The 16,411-nt window shown below is 36.6% G+C and overlaps 1 protein-coding gene across 1 annotated transcript in view; it reads right to left on the bottom strand.

Moving 5' to 3' along the window:
• FBXL4 (F-box and leucine rich repeat protein 4) overlaps window positions 1–16,411 on the bottom strand; it is a 58,466-nt gene that overhangs the window by 16,342 nt on the left and 25,713 nt on the right. The window contains exon 6 of the mRNA XM_053938610.1: window positions 10,350–10,563. Within this exon, the coding sequence (XP_053794585.1) occupies window positions 10,350–10,563 (214 nt within the window). The remainder of the gene's footprint in view (window positions 1–10,349; window positions 10,564–16,411) is intronic.

The following is a 16,411-nucleotide window of genomic DNA, read 5'->3' as shown; positions in this document are numbered from 1 at the left end:
CCAAGTCTTTTAGTAATGGTTTCCAGATTGGAAGTTAAACACTGGCCTGAAAGGATGGGAAACAGCAATCTCTTTCCTTTATTGACACAAACAATACAAAAGTGAACAGTCACTCTGAACAGGTTGTAGGATGTGAGATCAATTCCATGCCTCTTCCGAGTGGGGTGAAATAGAGAGGAAGACTAGTATTCATAGCTAGTTTGATAGATAACTGAGCTCCATGTGTTAGCTTCAACAGGAATGTCATAGAACTCTCAGAGTACCTTTTTAGTCCCTCCCTTTTTTAAGACAGTCCTTCCTGTACTGCCATGCACTGAGTCTACATTTTCAAAGGTCTTTTCACAATCTATTACTTTAGACCATTATTTAAAAAACAAAAACAACTTAAAAACAAAGGACTAGAAACCTGAATAATAGAAGGGAGCTTGGTAGAACACTTTGTCATACCATCACAAATCATGCCAAGTCAAGCCCAAGAGTAAACAGCCACATACTCAACATTCATTTCGCTGGCTATATTAATTCCTCTTCTGGGGTGCACACATGCCCACACACAGCAAAGCAGATTTCCTTCAGACGCAGTGTCTGTTCTTCTGTAACTGAGGTGGGCTTTGCATATGTCATGTAAGAAGAAAAAACCCTTTGTGCATGCCTAGCTGTGTCTCAGTCAGTTGAGAATCCAGGTGGCAAAAGACATGAAAATAGCAGGAGAGAATGGCAGCTCACAGAATCCATATGCACTACATATAGGAGGATGAGCATTGTAATAACCTGTCTGTGTCAAGCCATCTGTCAGTACAACAACATGAGCGACAACACTCCTACTTCAGTGAAGGAGAACAGCAAGGCAATCACCCCATCCTGGAGCTGTAACCGGCCAACTTTCCAATGTTAGAGTGCTTTGCAAGAGGAGCTAAGAGGAGCTTTAACCTGGAGTCTAACTTCACTTTCTTGGCCAAGCAGAGACATTCAAATCAAAGATATCCATCTAACAACATTCTTCAGCCAAGACAAATGTACAGTTTGGAGATTTTTTGAGTTTCCCCTGAACCAAAGGCAAAGCTTAGCTTCGTACTTGCTCCCTTTTAAAGGGACTGACAGAAGAGTGGATGATTATAAAAACTCACAAGAAAACGCTCTGGAAACAAACTTTAGGTAACATTTACTTTTGTTTAGCAGAATCATGGCTTCAATGGTCTAATTTTTTTTTTGCCTTCCAAGCAAAACAAAACCTACCAAAATAATCTATTTTTATAAGATACCAGAGACAACAGGAAAAGTTCAAAGTGGGAGAATAAAATGGTCTGCCCTGTCCTCCATTCCCAGGAAAGAGGTTTTTAGATGAGGAAAACAGAGTGAAGAAGTTGTTTTCAGAAAGAAGACTGTGACATCAAACTGATCGGAAGGATATGACAGTGCTGCTAAACACAACCTTACAGAGCAGATTTCAGAAATATTTTAAGGCATAGTAGTTAGTCATAAACCTCAGAAAAAGGGAAGATGGCCTGAAGATTCTCTGAAATCTTTATATATGGGTACAACAAATGTCTGTCAGAAAGGACTTCAACAGAGCTGATCCTGGCTTGAACAAGAGATGAGATTACCACTTGAAATCCTTTACTCCACACAAGACAGGGGACAGGTCTGTCCAAACATCAAAGTCCTCCACTCGGTAATACATACCCAGATGCAAACAATAATACTTACTGGAAGACAGTTATGTGCTGTGTATACTTCAAATAAGCAGGTGGTATTGGACTAAATTGTATCCTAACTGTCTTTGTAAAGGCCTTGGCCATCACAAAAGTTTTGACTTCTGTGTTGTAAAAGTACTGCTGCTTTGAACAGACAACCCACCAGCACAAAAACCAAACACTGGTGCCAGAGCAATACACTTGGCAAAACTGAATCTTGCTTGGCTTTTTCCAGAATTTTTTTACATTCATGATCCAGCAGAAAGCACAAATCATTTCTTATGTTAGTATGATAAAGAAAGCATCCAACAGATAGCCTGAGCTCAATGTCTGTTCAAACAGAAAAGCCTTCTGTCTGTGGCAGAGGTGACTCATCTGTGAAAGATGCACTTAGAACATTTGACTATTTACTCATTGCAGTTTCATTGTCAAATAGCCAGAGATTTAAAAAAATATTAGAAGGGTTAAAAAAATACAAATTTTGCACTATAATATGGCTATCACATAACAATTGCACTACCATACAAGGCATGAAAATAAGTGCACCGCAGTGTGACTCTGAAAGATTAAAAGAAGCGCTTAAGAAAAACAACAAAAGTTTTGCTTTGGGTTTGGGTTAGGGAAGAAAGAGTCTGCAGCTTTTAATTAATTTTCCATAGATAAATCTTGTAAGATACTTTTAAATTTGTAACTGTTTTACTGGAGACAAACAACAGGTTGTTTTTTCCCCTTCTCAGAAGAACTGTGTCTGACATAAATTGGGAATTCTTCCAGTCCCTCAATAAAACAAGAGCCTAAGTCTTTTAAAATACTTTTATTCTTCTGCAATTGTTTCTTCAAATTTTTCAGTGAAGTTAATGCTAAGACAAAGGAATCTAAAAATTATCTTAAGATAATTAAAGACTACTTCTTCCCTTCCCTTGCTCGCTATGTTTTTAATCAGAGTTACTAATTCTCCAGTTAATCTTTTTGTTGAAGAAAAAATTGAATTATGTAGGAGTTAATTTTGTATTTTTAACATTAAAAATCCAAGTTACTAGTAGAATATATTTCCTTCAGTAGCCATCCCCACAACCCTGCCTCAGTGAGGAGGGGTAAAGAGGAGGTAACTTTGCAGGGTGGTCTGAGTACTCTGTCTTCCTAAAACCTATCAAAGTCAATAACTGTTGTATGAATTCCTTAAGATTCTTGGAATGTGAGATACTGAAAGAAAGAAAAACTGGAGAACTGCCGACAAAGGCCAAGCCAATGAAATCTATGTCTCTCTCAAGAGCACCAATCACATCCATAATTCTCAGAAGCTGATTCTTTAGCAGAGAAGTCGTAATATTCTTAGAACTGCACAGAAAGGTTCCTCTGTTCATGATCAGGGCAGAAGCTTCCCTTTTGTTCCCAAAAGGTTTAAATTTACAGCAAGGGATGTCAGAACTGGTCGATTCACCCAGAGAAACACAACTGTGGGAACAGATTAGCCCAAAACATCTCTAACTTCAGCAAACACACCATGAGTGCTACTTATTGTTGTTAAATTAAAATGTATTTTCAAATAGTGATGTATCAGTCTACCTTAAGCCAGTGAAATAGCATTTCATAGGTACTACAGCAATAAAAGTTTGGGCATACTAGAACTACCTATAGTAAAAAACCCAACCAACCAAACAAGAAGTCCTCAAAAGAAACCAATTCTATCAATCTGAGTGTCACTATTGCTACAAAGATTTGTGATTACAAACACCCCCCCATACAAATGTAAAATACAAACTTGTTGAAACTGTCAAAAGCAATTAAAAATCTACAAAAATTCACAATACTTATTTTTTTCCTCCCTTTGGCATTATACAGCACTAAAAGAAAGCCAAAAATCAACTGTTTGGGTGAGGGGATTTTCTTGGCACAGTCTGTGAAAGAACTAAGTCAGAAATTACTTGGCATCTGCTATTCTACCACAACAATTAAAAACTACATTGGATGCAAAGCCAGAATTCTCTAAACTTCTATTGAACCATGCCTTTTGGAAGGTACAACAGGGCAAACCAATACTGCCCATAAGTAAAAAAAAAGGGTCTAGTTCATAAATTTCGAGGTATCATACCTCTGCATCTAAAAACCTACAATCATGCTGCAGTAGTTTCCAAAAGCAATTTTTTTTTTAACAGAAAGAGAATGTAATATGTTAATAATGCAGAAAACCAAATGTAGGGTAATGGTGAAATACAATTTTCATCTAAATCTGCTGCAACAGAGAAACTGTACAATATGATTCCAGGTTGATTTTCCCTCCCATTCGCCCCAACAACCACAATATTTCAAGGCATCAAGATAATTTCAGTTCTGGACTTCTTGGTCTATGATACTTTAAAACAATTATGTTAAAGATATGAGGTACTGTGAGAGGTTTACAGAGATGGGATGCATCGTAATAAACACATGAGAGTCAGTGGTTTAACCAGATTTAAAAAACCACAAAATTAATTTTAGATACTTACAAAGTACTAGACTTCATTTTCAGAAAAAGTTTTCATACCTGTTGGTTGCCCAGAAAGCACTCATTTTCAGACTGCTTCTAAGATTTTGAGTTCTGAGGATAAATACCTATTCTCAGTAGCTTATTTTTTACTGAAAAAACCCACATCTGGGAAGAGTACACAAACATTCAATAACACACAAAATACATAATACACTATTTCTTGAAACTCTACTTGGATCTAGAGGTCTACAGAGCTATTCAAGTTGTTCACCTTCTATTGGTCTATTTTTCACTATAATGTTAATTTTCAGCTAAATAAAATGTTACAGAAAATGTCATGGAATCTTATGTTAAATCAGAACTAAATGGTGGCCAAATTTGTTTAATGCTTAAGTTCTTCAGTTCTCCAAGCTATTTCATGAGGAAAAAATAGAAGAGGTCACCTCACCCTTTACAATGTAGTTTTTGTGGCCTTTTGGAAGAACAAGATGCCCATATAGTCCCAGAGAGAGAGAGAGATATCCCTGCAAGTATCCAATCACTTTGTGCTCAGAAATGATTATACCTCTTAAACAACCTTACACAATCCTTTCCTCAAATTTTCCAGATGAAAAAAGGTTAAGCTTTGTAACAAACTGAACTTCCTGCAACTTAGAAAAGCGTGTTATGTTATGTACAGTATTTCAAGTCCTTACACTATGTGGAGTATCCTATTAGTATCACACGTCAGAGAACCTCAGTCTTCTTTGTATCTATCCTCATACCACAGCTACAAAATGAGTACCTTGCTACTACACAAATTTTATTGATAGAAGAAGTGTAGCATACAGAAACCATGCACCTCGCAACTGGCCACAGTCAGAGATCAGGAACACAAAGCTCCCAGGTTAAGTTCCCAATTAGTGTCATCAGCAATAAGAGAATCACAGAAGAGCTAAGCGTGGGAAGGAACTTCTGGAAACTGTTTATCTCGGACCACCTGGCTCCAGGCTCAGCTGGCATCTCCAAACTGACTGAAAAATGCTCACAAGAGATGTAGGACCCAGTCCATTTCCAGGATGAGGCCCCCACGCTGTCCTTAAATACCACAATCACAAGGGTAATGAGTAATGCCCTCTGACATTAATGCAGTCAATTTTCTTTTATAGATTCAAAATAAACATGGCAGCAGATAATTTTCCTCCGCACTAGAAGCTGACATTAGAACAGGAATTCTATTCTCCCCCAAGTATCCATCAGCTATCACCTTGGAAGATACAACATGGAAAGAAACATGATGAAAAGGGAGACAAGTGAAATGCATTCATTAAAAATTTGCTGTCCATAGCCCCCGAATGCATGTGGTTTATAGGACCATTTCTGAGATATAATTTTTGAGACAGTGGTAAAACTTCTGTCTTCAAAATTTTATGACACATTTAAAAACACTGATGCAATGTGAACACTCGTAGTGTGAGGTAAGAGAGGAATGAGGTGGAATGAGCCTTATTAATGAGTGCAGGTGTAGCCTTTCAAAAGTCAGAACAACTTGGCTCTTCAGAAACAGACCCAGTATAATTTGCAAGCTGGGATTCATAATATACAGGGGCACCTTTTTGTTCTCTACAGCTACTTGGCAGTGCCAGGGGCACAGCAGGGACTAAGACATAGCAACACAGCAATTACTGAATTAATTCAATGAAAGTAATAGTCCCCGCAGTTAATTAAATTACTGTATTTTGATTTTTCTTTATTTGGTCAAATTATGTCCTCCCTTATGTCTGCAAATCTGTTTTACACCTTCATTCTTCCCCCTCACTTCACATTACAGGCTCAAACAACCAAATTCCATGCTGTGAGCCTGACATGAAATCAAAAAGCACCATCAAGGCCCTGTATCACAAAATTGTCACTGACTCAACTTGAAGCCAAGAATCCACATTCCAGCTAGAGCCTTTCACCTTTTTTTCCCCCCACTATTTGCTTGCAACTCTTCATCCTAAAGATTCATATCCAAGCCAATGGAACTTTGCCCAAACTGAAAACTCTTTAAACAATAGCTCTCAAAACTATGATGTGACCTATAATAGGTTATTTCTGAAAACACCGTAGAACATTTTTACAGCAGCATTAACTGTTAGATTGGTCATGGTGTAAGAAAATAAGAGTTTCATGCAATATGAAATATATAATCTTACATTAAAATGTACACCCATCAGTAAGAAGACTGACAAGTTCTCCTACTACAATTGTGACTTTGGTTTCTTTAAAATACATTTTTGGCTGCATTATTCATATGGACTAAATACTTCACAATAAGCATTAAATTAAGGTAATATTCATGCTCAAGGATAAAGATGGGCATTGCTGTATACAATAATACTTCCACTGTTCATTGTACTCTTCAAATGTATCAAGGCCAACAAGTGCTTAAGTTATGCTGTGAATACACTCTCAACTAATAAACATTAAGGAGTTATGTATCAGTAAATATGAAAACCACCAGTACAAAAAAACCACAAGTATAACAGTGGTATTGAGCACAAAGAAATTACATTTATGAAAGGTTGAGATCAGTTTCTCAAAGCAAGATACAAATTATTCAAGCATATGAATAATTTGTTCCTAAACAACTTTTAGGAACCCATATTAATGAACTTATAGCAGTGGAAAAATGAGCCACATTTGGTGGGGAGGAAGATAGCCATACAGGACACTTTTTTTTAGTAACTGAAAAGTTACTGAAAATCACTGGTCTTGCCTATTAACAGAAAGGTTGAAATCATTCAAAGGCATTGGAAGCTTCAGTTCAGACATTAGAAAACAATTCTATACACACAACCTCACACTCAATATGTCAAGGAAGTAACATTACACATGGCCTTAAGAATCAGCAGGGTTCAGACCAAAGACTACAACATTCTCCAGATGGTACAGAAATCTTTCAAAGTAGCAGTGCCTTGCCCATTTCACTAAAAAACATGCACTTAAAAACTGGAGCTTTGATAACAGAAACAATGGCAACACTTTTAAATACAAAACCTATTCAAAGAAAATAGCTAAAGTAAGAAGAAACAGTAATTACAATTGCTCAGACAATTTAATGTTATTAATTTTAGTAAATTTCCATTGTCCTCAAAATCTATGCACCTAAAAAAATCATTAATAGTAGTCAATTTTTTGACAGAGTGTTTCCTTAGAATTTATCTATTAGTGTCACAGTAATTATATACATAGAAAAAATGCAACAAATACTTTAAATTTAGATGTTGAAAGAACTTTTTTTCCTCTTTTTTAGTATTAAAAGGTAAAAAAGTAAAGGGAAAGGCTACAGCAGGAGAGAATGCAAGAAAATCCTGTATCTGGGCAGGCACTTGGGAGTGTATATGGTAGAAATACCATTTCTTTTATTAAAATGTTAATTCTGTATTTTTTATTAAGCATAATAATGTAAAACCAGAAACAGAATTATTACATACTAACAAAGAGGATGGAGAATCTTCATCTCTTCCTACATTACTTAATCACATGTCTAAATCCACAACCAAAAGAAAAAAATTGTACTATTTACCCAGATGTGCTCTAACACATGAAAGTTTTGTGGTTTATTTTGTTCATTGCTTGGATTAGGAAAAAAAGCAGGCCCCTGAATTATTTAGGAAAACAGTCTAAATAAAATTAACAGATTTTTCTTTTGCTTTCTTCTTGGTTTTGAGACAGAACTTTAACAGAACATCTTATCAGCTCTGTCCTTACCTTCTTATTTTCTCATAATAAACATATACTTGTTATCAGTTTGCATTTTTTTTCTTAGTGAATTCACAGCCTCAGAATCTTTTCACTGAGCAGATCCAGTTGGCAACAATACAACGCCAAGTTCTTGGTTAATCATTAGCATTGTTCCTCTGTTTGCTCCTCAGAAGCTCCAACAATGAAGACAGCAGTAGAAATTTCACAAAAAATCAAGAATACTAACAGCTCTTTGAAAGGTTTTAGAGAAGTCTCAGTCACTTGACAGCATGCTTGATCAATCTATCCTTTTTTGCATATAGCCACCACTTACTAACAAGCATTTCTGTACCAGCTGAAAAGTACAGAAGGAATAGCAGCCTATTTTGTACAGATAACCAAAGATTTGCACTAAGAGAAGCTTATGTTGAGAAAGATAATGTTGTTTCTACAAATCTGTGACTTTTGTAGTTCTAATGCTCTAACTCAAATCCTATACCACATCTTCATTCTTTCCCTTCTATTTTTTGACCTGTGATGCACAATGTGTATTTTTAAATGGCTTCATATTAACAAGTAACACCCAAGCATCATCTCAAATGCACCTATTTAAATTTTCAGAAATTTCTCTTCCACTGTTTATTAGGAACAGTGCCTTTTGTTCATACATGCGTATAAAATGGAAGCAAAATCTTAAATAAACTTGATTATGAATGAACGTTCTTGTCAGCTACAAGCAGAGGCATGTCCATACACATGAAAGGGAGAAGTGAATCTTCACAATGTAAGGACTTCAAAGTCAGGAAATATTTACCACCTACATTCAATCTAATTTCAAGCTCTGCTCAGCAAAGCGATAGCAGAGGAGTGACAGTTACCAATCACTTCAGAGTATATTTCATCTGCTGCATTATTACAAGCATGAAGTCTCAAACTTCAGAAGTTACCTGAGCAGAATCAAGATTCTGATCAATCAACAGTAAAAAAAAAAAAAAAAAATTATACAATCACTACCTCTGATAACAATGATCTTTCCCGGATCTGAAAAAAGCTTTGTGAATTAGAGCCAATAGTCAAAATGAAATAAAGAGATTTATCCAAGATTAACAGAAAGACTAGTATTGTAGAAACAGAACAGATGTACCCAAGGCACCAATACAGCTCTATTCAAAAAATGCAGGGTTCACCAATTTTCTTTTTGGTTTGAAGAAAATAATAATTGCTTCAATACAGAGAGCAGCTACCACAAAATAACAAGTTACTGAGGGCCACTGGTTTCATGGTGACTGCACATCCCACAGTAAGAACCACTCACACTAGGTAGATCACTCTCTAATCTAACTACCTTGTGTTACCCACCCCATTACAGACACCTAGCTGGAACGTGGGCACAAAGTTAGGACTCACCAAATAAAGGACAACAAGACCCAACTAACTCTAATGCATGTGTCAGGTGTGAACTGAATGCAATTTATGAATGCAACATCGTAGTCTTAACTTCAGATGTTACCTTGCACATCTGGTTGACAGAACCCACTGTTCCAGCTTCAGTCCCTTCATGACACTGCAGATTAACACCTCACACAATCCAGTGTCACAGCCTGACTTCTGGGCACCAAAAGCTCAAACAAAAGTAACACACACAACCAAACCCTTTTAGAAATGTTTAACCTAGAATTAGAAGCTAGGAAAAAACATGCAGAGACATGGGTTTGCCCCCATTTTGGCACAGCTTTTGCAACACAAAAGTAGGACAGCTTCCAGGTAAACCATGGTAGCAAGGTTGTAACACATGAGTAATGTAGCTACTGAGAGGGAATGGAATTCTTCTGATTCAAACTGCTGAGTTTACCAGGATACACCATTTGTAAAATGTAGCAAACTACAACAGACTTCTCAGCCCTAGTACACAAATTCATTTCATCTTAGAGAAGAAATGTGTTGCAGCAAGCAGTAACAACTCTGATTTGGGCAGTCAAGTAACTGTATAAAGAAGTAATTTTTAGACTGTAAATGAGAAGTTTTATGAAAAACTTGTGTTCTGTGTCTCAAGTACTGCTAATATACAAAGACTGTAGGAATCTAAAAATTAGCAGATCATTTCAAAGGAGAGAATGTTGAGAATTAAAGTTATTAAACATGATAATTCTATAATTTTATCTGCCAGTACAGTTTGTCTAGAGTACACTTCAAAATACAAGAAAAGCTTTAAATTTGTAATTTTACCACATTGCTTAAAACAGCTGGTGAAAAGTCACCAACCTACCATGAAAGTTAAAACATGCAGGCCAAAAGCATTCTGAAAATAAAAAAACATCCTAAGGTTTTTGAAACTACCTTTGGACTTCCCGAGTTTAGCTCTGACTTGACACTCAAAACACTAATTTACTTCTTCATTATTGAAAAAAAAACTAAACCCCAAACCAACTTTATCAGGATTGAAAATATTTATTGCAAAGGTTGAAAATAGCTGTTCTTACCTCCACTTTTGTTCTGTAGAGAATGAGACGCTTTAGGCTGCCCACTTTGGCTATGTGGTTGAAAGCCTGAGGTGGTATTTTATCACATGATGAGAGATTTAATTCCTGAAGATTTGGACACATTTCAGTGATGACCTCCAAGCATGTTTCATTAAGGAAATGGCCACAAGACAACTCAAGACGCACTAGTTCAGAGCCACAGACTTTCAGGAACCTGTAAAAGAAGCCCACATATTAAGTGAAAATTTAACATACTTTCAGGTGAGAGTCTGAATACTGTCAAAACCTTAACCATGTAAACCACAAGATAATTTCTTTCAAAAAAGAAAAGACAATAGTCTTGATAATTCTGTTTTGGTTTAGGAAGCTAGAATATGCTTTGTTATTAATATTAATTCTAAGACAATGGAGCAAAGTAAAACACTGATCATGTCTGAAATGTTTTAGAACAGCCAAAAGCCAATTTTGACAATGGCCTGCAAGTTTACACCAATAATTTTATATTTTATCTCAGAAAAATCTGCAAATAGAAAAATGAGGTTAAACAAATCCTTTTAAATAGATGATCTATTCAGAATCGTTTTAAGACTTTCAGGAAAAAAAAAATCTCATTCTTTTCATTAACTAGTTAGAATCAACACTTGCTAGCTGTTCTAGAACACAGATTCCTGAGGAATACTTGACTTTCATTGGAATTATAAAAAATTAATATATCATATGAAAAAAGACCCAAAATGTAGAAACTTTGATGGTCTCTATATTTTGCTTTCCTGTCAGAGATCTCATGTCAGAATCCCAAGCTCTTTTATCTCTAATCTGAGCTTTAACCAAAACCACATAAACTTAGTGACTTTTCATTTCAAAGATAACCTCCAAACCATAAATTAATCACTAGGCTTGTAAGCTTGATATTTAATAAGATAAAAATGCCCACACAATTGCCATGCTTATAGTTATATTTTGATAGTTCCTCCAGTAGAAAAACTAGTGTCTTAAACTACATGTTGTAAGGAGTTTCCCATGTTATTTCCTAGAATAATGGACCTACTTGTGAACAAGCATGAATTAGTTTCTCTTAATAAATATTCTGCTCTCTTACCAGTTCTATCCTACAAAACATTCACTCAGACAAAGCAGCTTCAGGTTCTGACAATTCCACCATGAAGTCAGTATTACTTCTTGGGTTTAACTGATGTAATAAAAATGCCAGACAGACACAAAGCTCCTGCTTGCACAAAAACTCCTATTGCTACAAGGAAAAAGTTATTAGCCTTCCCAAGCATTTGTTCATGCTGAAGCTTAGTATGAAATTGCTGCTGGTCTTAGAAGAAGACACATTCAAGAAGGAGACACCAATAGTAGCCCAAGATTTGAAATCCATCTTTCAAGATCCAAGTTTCAAGCTGCCTCCTTTCCTTATTTTTTCACTACTTACTCAAGTCATACTTGCCATTCATTATCACCTTTCTTTATTCCTTTCACCTTGCATATTACATGGCCTTAGTGTGATTATGTAGATCCTATAGAATACAGAGGGAAAAGGAGATTCCAGGGTGGCATCTCCATCCCTGGGTGTTTCCAAGAGCCACCTGAAACCTTGACTGACCTGATCTAGCGTTGGGGACACTGGCACTTCAAGTGGGAGCTTGGAGTAGACGACCTTCAGAGGTCCCTAACATCCAACATTTCTATGAGCCTAAGCAAACAGAAACAAAGAGAGGGTCTGAGACACAAAAGGGGAGACATAAGCCCCAGAGCCATAGGAGTTCTGCCATGTATGGTCTTCAAGTCTACTCCTCCACTGTTTTTTTCTAACTCTGCAGTCTCTATTTAGACTCTATTTTAGCTTTTAAAGTCAGAGTTTAATAAAACACCAAGCAGTTTCCATACTGGATACAGTGAATTCACAGAGACTAGTAAGCCTTCCTGTGGGAATGTCAGAGCTGAAATGACACGACAATTCACAACAATTAACATCAGGTATTTAAACATTTAAGTGCTATTTTAGACTAGCAATAGAGTTCAACACTATTACGGAGAAATGCAGGATGGAAATCCCCTGGAAATCAGAGCAGAGATATATGGATACATTGCTGATTACCAATTAGCCAATTCTTCTATTTAATGAGTGCTTTAACAATACATTCACACAGCTTCTTTCATCAACAAATTATCAGGTTTGTTTGAATGATGGTATTTTCCATAAAACTTTGTCAGTCAACACTTATTATACCTCCAGCTTTTAATTTGTTAACAAATAAATATTTTATGAATTACTCCATTACAATAATGGATGTTAGTTTAACTGCCATATAATTTAACAGGGCTTGGCTGTTATAAATGTTAGTAGAGATCAATGCTTTTCTCTTTCTAGGACTATTAAAAGTTAACATTACCAGGTCAGGGAAACACTCAGTTAACCCCCAAGACATGGAGAAGAACCCCAGGCTCACCAGCTGGAGGAGTTATTATCCTCATAACATTTTATTTAAACTCATTACACTTGAAACAGAGACCAAACACAGAGACAGCAACAAGCACTGCCCTTCGTGGGTTGCTGCCTTGCTGGAAAAGGTTACTTAGGAGACATGAAACAGAAACAAAAGGGGGATACGGTACATGCAGCAGCAGGGTACAAGAATGAGCAGACATGCATGTAGGAAAAGAAACAGAATGAGGAATCTGAGGAAGTCAACAACCAGCACATGGCAGAGAACACTGGGCAGAAGTGCACAGTTCTATGGGGACACCTTGATCTTTGTTTGAATTAAACAGACTGCTCAGGATAGAGGTTTTTTGCTGCTGTCTTTCCACACGGATCTCCACGCAGAGCCATATGTCAAGGCAGAATATGAGTTCTCATGCTTTCAAAACAAATGTGGCACGGTCTTCATACTTCTGAGACTTAACAGTCTCTGAGTGACTGTCTTGATTTAGCTAATCTGAAAAAAAACAACACCCAAAAAAGAACCTTCTACCCAAATCAAAATTTCTTCACATACCTCTCCTTTAATCACTGAGGACTGACTGGTTCCTGTTCTCAGTCTCTCCTCTGTTCTGCAGTCATCCATCCCTTTAGTTTTGTTTTTATTATCAATATTTTATACACACCATTTCTGAAGTGATTTCTCTTCATCCCTTCATATTTGCTATAAAATATGACTGAACAATCTAGGATAATATGAACATGCACATTTGTTTTACCAGACAGTGCATTGGGCCTTTCCCTTAGAGTTTATTCTCACTCTGGACAGCAGTATTTCAGGCCTTTTAGTCGCTCAGTTTTGTTTCTTTCTAGTTTTTGGAGGGGGGCCCTGTTTTGCTGTTTGGTTTTTTTTAATTTTTTTCCCAGGGGGGAGGGGATTGTTGTTTTTCATAAAAAAAGGAATCCCACTTTCCATCACCTGCCTACTCTCAAGAACTGCTGCTTATTTTCAACCCCTCCAGCTTTTGGGAAGCAAGTTCTAGTGAAGTTTTCCTGAAATACAAATATATCTATTAGCAGGCAGGATGATAGTTGCTCATGGTTAAACCCATCATGATCACAGGGTCACTTAGCCCACTAACAATTCCAATCTTGTAATTCATGTGTACATCATAAGCATATCCTGCGATCCAAAATTAAAATCCAAGGTACAAGAGATAGTACTCTTCACGTCAGAATGTAAGACCTCCAAAAGAAATTCTCAAAATACCTTTAGACGTGCTTACGCAGGTACTACACATCACATTCCCTCCAAACTAGAACCTATAATTCACTCTTAGCTTAATGATCCTCACTTACTCTATATTCCCCAGTTCAAAATTACTGGAAACTCTGTAAGAAGTAGGGATCATAGTCCTGCTCTCTTTCATCTACTCATCCTCTCTAAATGCAATTAGCTACATAGTTTTATGTTCCTTTAGTGCAATTAACACAACAGTTTTCTATTATGCCGATTTTACCAAATCTTTTTTCAATTAAAATCTTCACTACTGATTTTATACTCACTGACATATATTTGAATTTGGTATCCAAGAGAGAAGGTGGAAAAGGGAACCAATTTCCATTTGTGAACAACACAGGGTCGGACAGAATTTTTTTCTTTAGCACTTTCCCTTTTGGTGTTACCTTGCATTAGCATCCATGTTAGTGATGTTACCTCTGTTACTTGACAGATACAATATTACCCCATTTGCCAGGCCTTCCTTGGTATAAGTCTCCTAGAATCATTATTTCATAAAAACAACCATTTATGTCTGCTTCAAGCCAACTACATGCTCCCTCCAGCTACTCAGGTCTCCTGTTTCCAGAGCCTGCCACCAGACAAGCAAAATGTCAAAATCCACCTGGATTTTATTCTTCCTCATTTCACTTCCAAGATCTTGAGATCCCCTCTTTCTTACTTAGCTCTATCTATATGATTGCTTGCACAAACTCACAGAGGACTTTCTGCCTTACAATTACAGCTTTGTGTTTAATAAAATGGTTTGTGGAATTCCATTTTAATATCCTTCTTAAAGACCTGTTCATATATTTTTAAATTCACAGTGATGCTTTTCCTTTCAAGACTGCCATGTTACACGACAGCAGCAGCATTTAGCATAGGTAATTGTAACAAAAGTGTTGAGGCTGGTAAGAGTGGAGAACAACTGGGTACATAGAGGTGTAGGAGAAGGAAAAATAACAAATGGCATCACAAGGGCTGGAACAGAGGCATGTGTTGGTGGAAGTCAGATTAGCAGGTCACTGACATCCTTGAACACTTGTGCAGGCAGTTTCTCAGGGCACACAGATCAGGAGATGAAGGACAGGAGCAGCACAGGATGGTGAGACTGCATGCCAGACAAATTGATTTGGACACACATCTTGGTTCTCTTGGTGCATGCAAGAATTCATGCTTAAGAGCGAGACTTTGTAAGGTGATTTGGTTTTAAAATTAATCACTTTCCCTTCCTCTAGCTATTCTAATTGGTAAAATGATACTTTCTACTCTAGCATATATTACACTTCCTTTTTGGTAAGTAAATCCTAAAACATGGCATGGAAGTAAGTAGAATATCAAGTACCTGATCTTGTGCTTTTCTCAACACAGATTAAACTATATCAAGAAAAACATGCAAAACAAACATTATAACTTTCTCTCAGTCAACCCTAGTTTTACTAAAAACCTCTGGAAATTAAAGCAAGAGACAGGCCTGATTGTTAAGTTGAGAATCCCTGTAAAGTCACACATTACTCCTTTTTCTATGACTGTTTGGTGTATATTTCAGTAATTTCTCTGACCCTCCTCCTAGTTTGACTTCTAGCAAAGCCTCACCAAATTGAATATTTTCAGAACACACTTCTACTAAAGGCAATGAAAGCTGTCAATTGTCAACAACAACAAAACTGTTAAAGAAATATTCCAGCATGTGCTTGCCATGCAAATACTGCATCACTAACCTGAAAATAAAACACTATTAATTCATTTTCACAGAGTAAAATGTCAGATGTAAATAAAAATCCTAATTCCTCAGATATTTAAAGATAGTGTTTAAACAAGTTAATGACATTATCAGTGATCCAAGGAAATCTGCATGCAGAACTCCTGTCATTGTCCATGAGCTGTTTAAACCTCAGAGCATTTATTCAGCATCTCAATATTTACTACTCCTCCTATCAACTCCACTCACTCTTCCTATCCAGGTCCTACACACCCATACTGATATTTCCCCCTGGCATGAAGAGATTCACCAGGCCTCCAAAGCCAAGAGAAATGCAGAGCTGCTTATGTAATGCTTGCCATGAATTCTTTGCTTATTCCCTGTCATTTTGCATTTCAGACTCCTGAGATTGCTCAGATACTCCTTTCACTTTTTTTGTACACTTTTAGTTCAATCTAATATAAAGTTTAGTTAATTTATATTATATGCTGAAATGAAAAATTTATGATAGTAATTTTTAGCCCTAAGGAATAGATGTTATCAATAAGTTAAAATACCTTCAGCTTTGCCTCAGGATGTTCATATGCCTGAAGCATTCTGTCTTCTCATGATAATACAGTATTTGCTCCAGTCACATTTCCTAAAATTACCTTTAC

This window comes from Vidua chalybeata, chromosome 3 (genome assembly GCF_026979565.1).
Source record: "Vidua chalybeata isolate OUT-0048 chromosome 3, bVidCha1 merged haplotype, whole genome shotgun sequence".
Taxonomy (NCBI): Eukaryota; Metazoa; Chordata; class Aves; order Passeriformes; family Viduidae; genus Vidua; species Vidua chalybeata.
The sequence above is the reverse complement of the archived record's forward strand: the minus strand, read 5'-3'. Positions and strand labels throughout refer to the sequence as shown.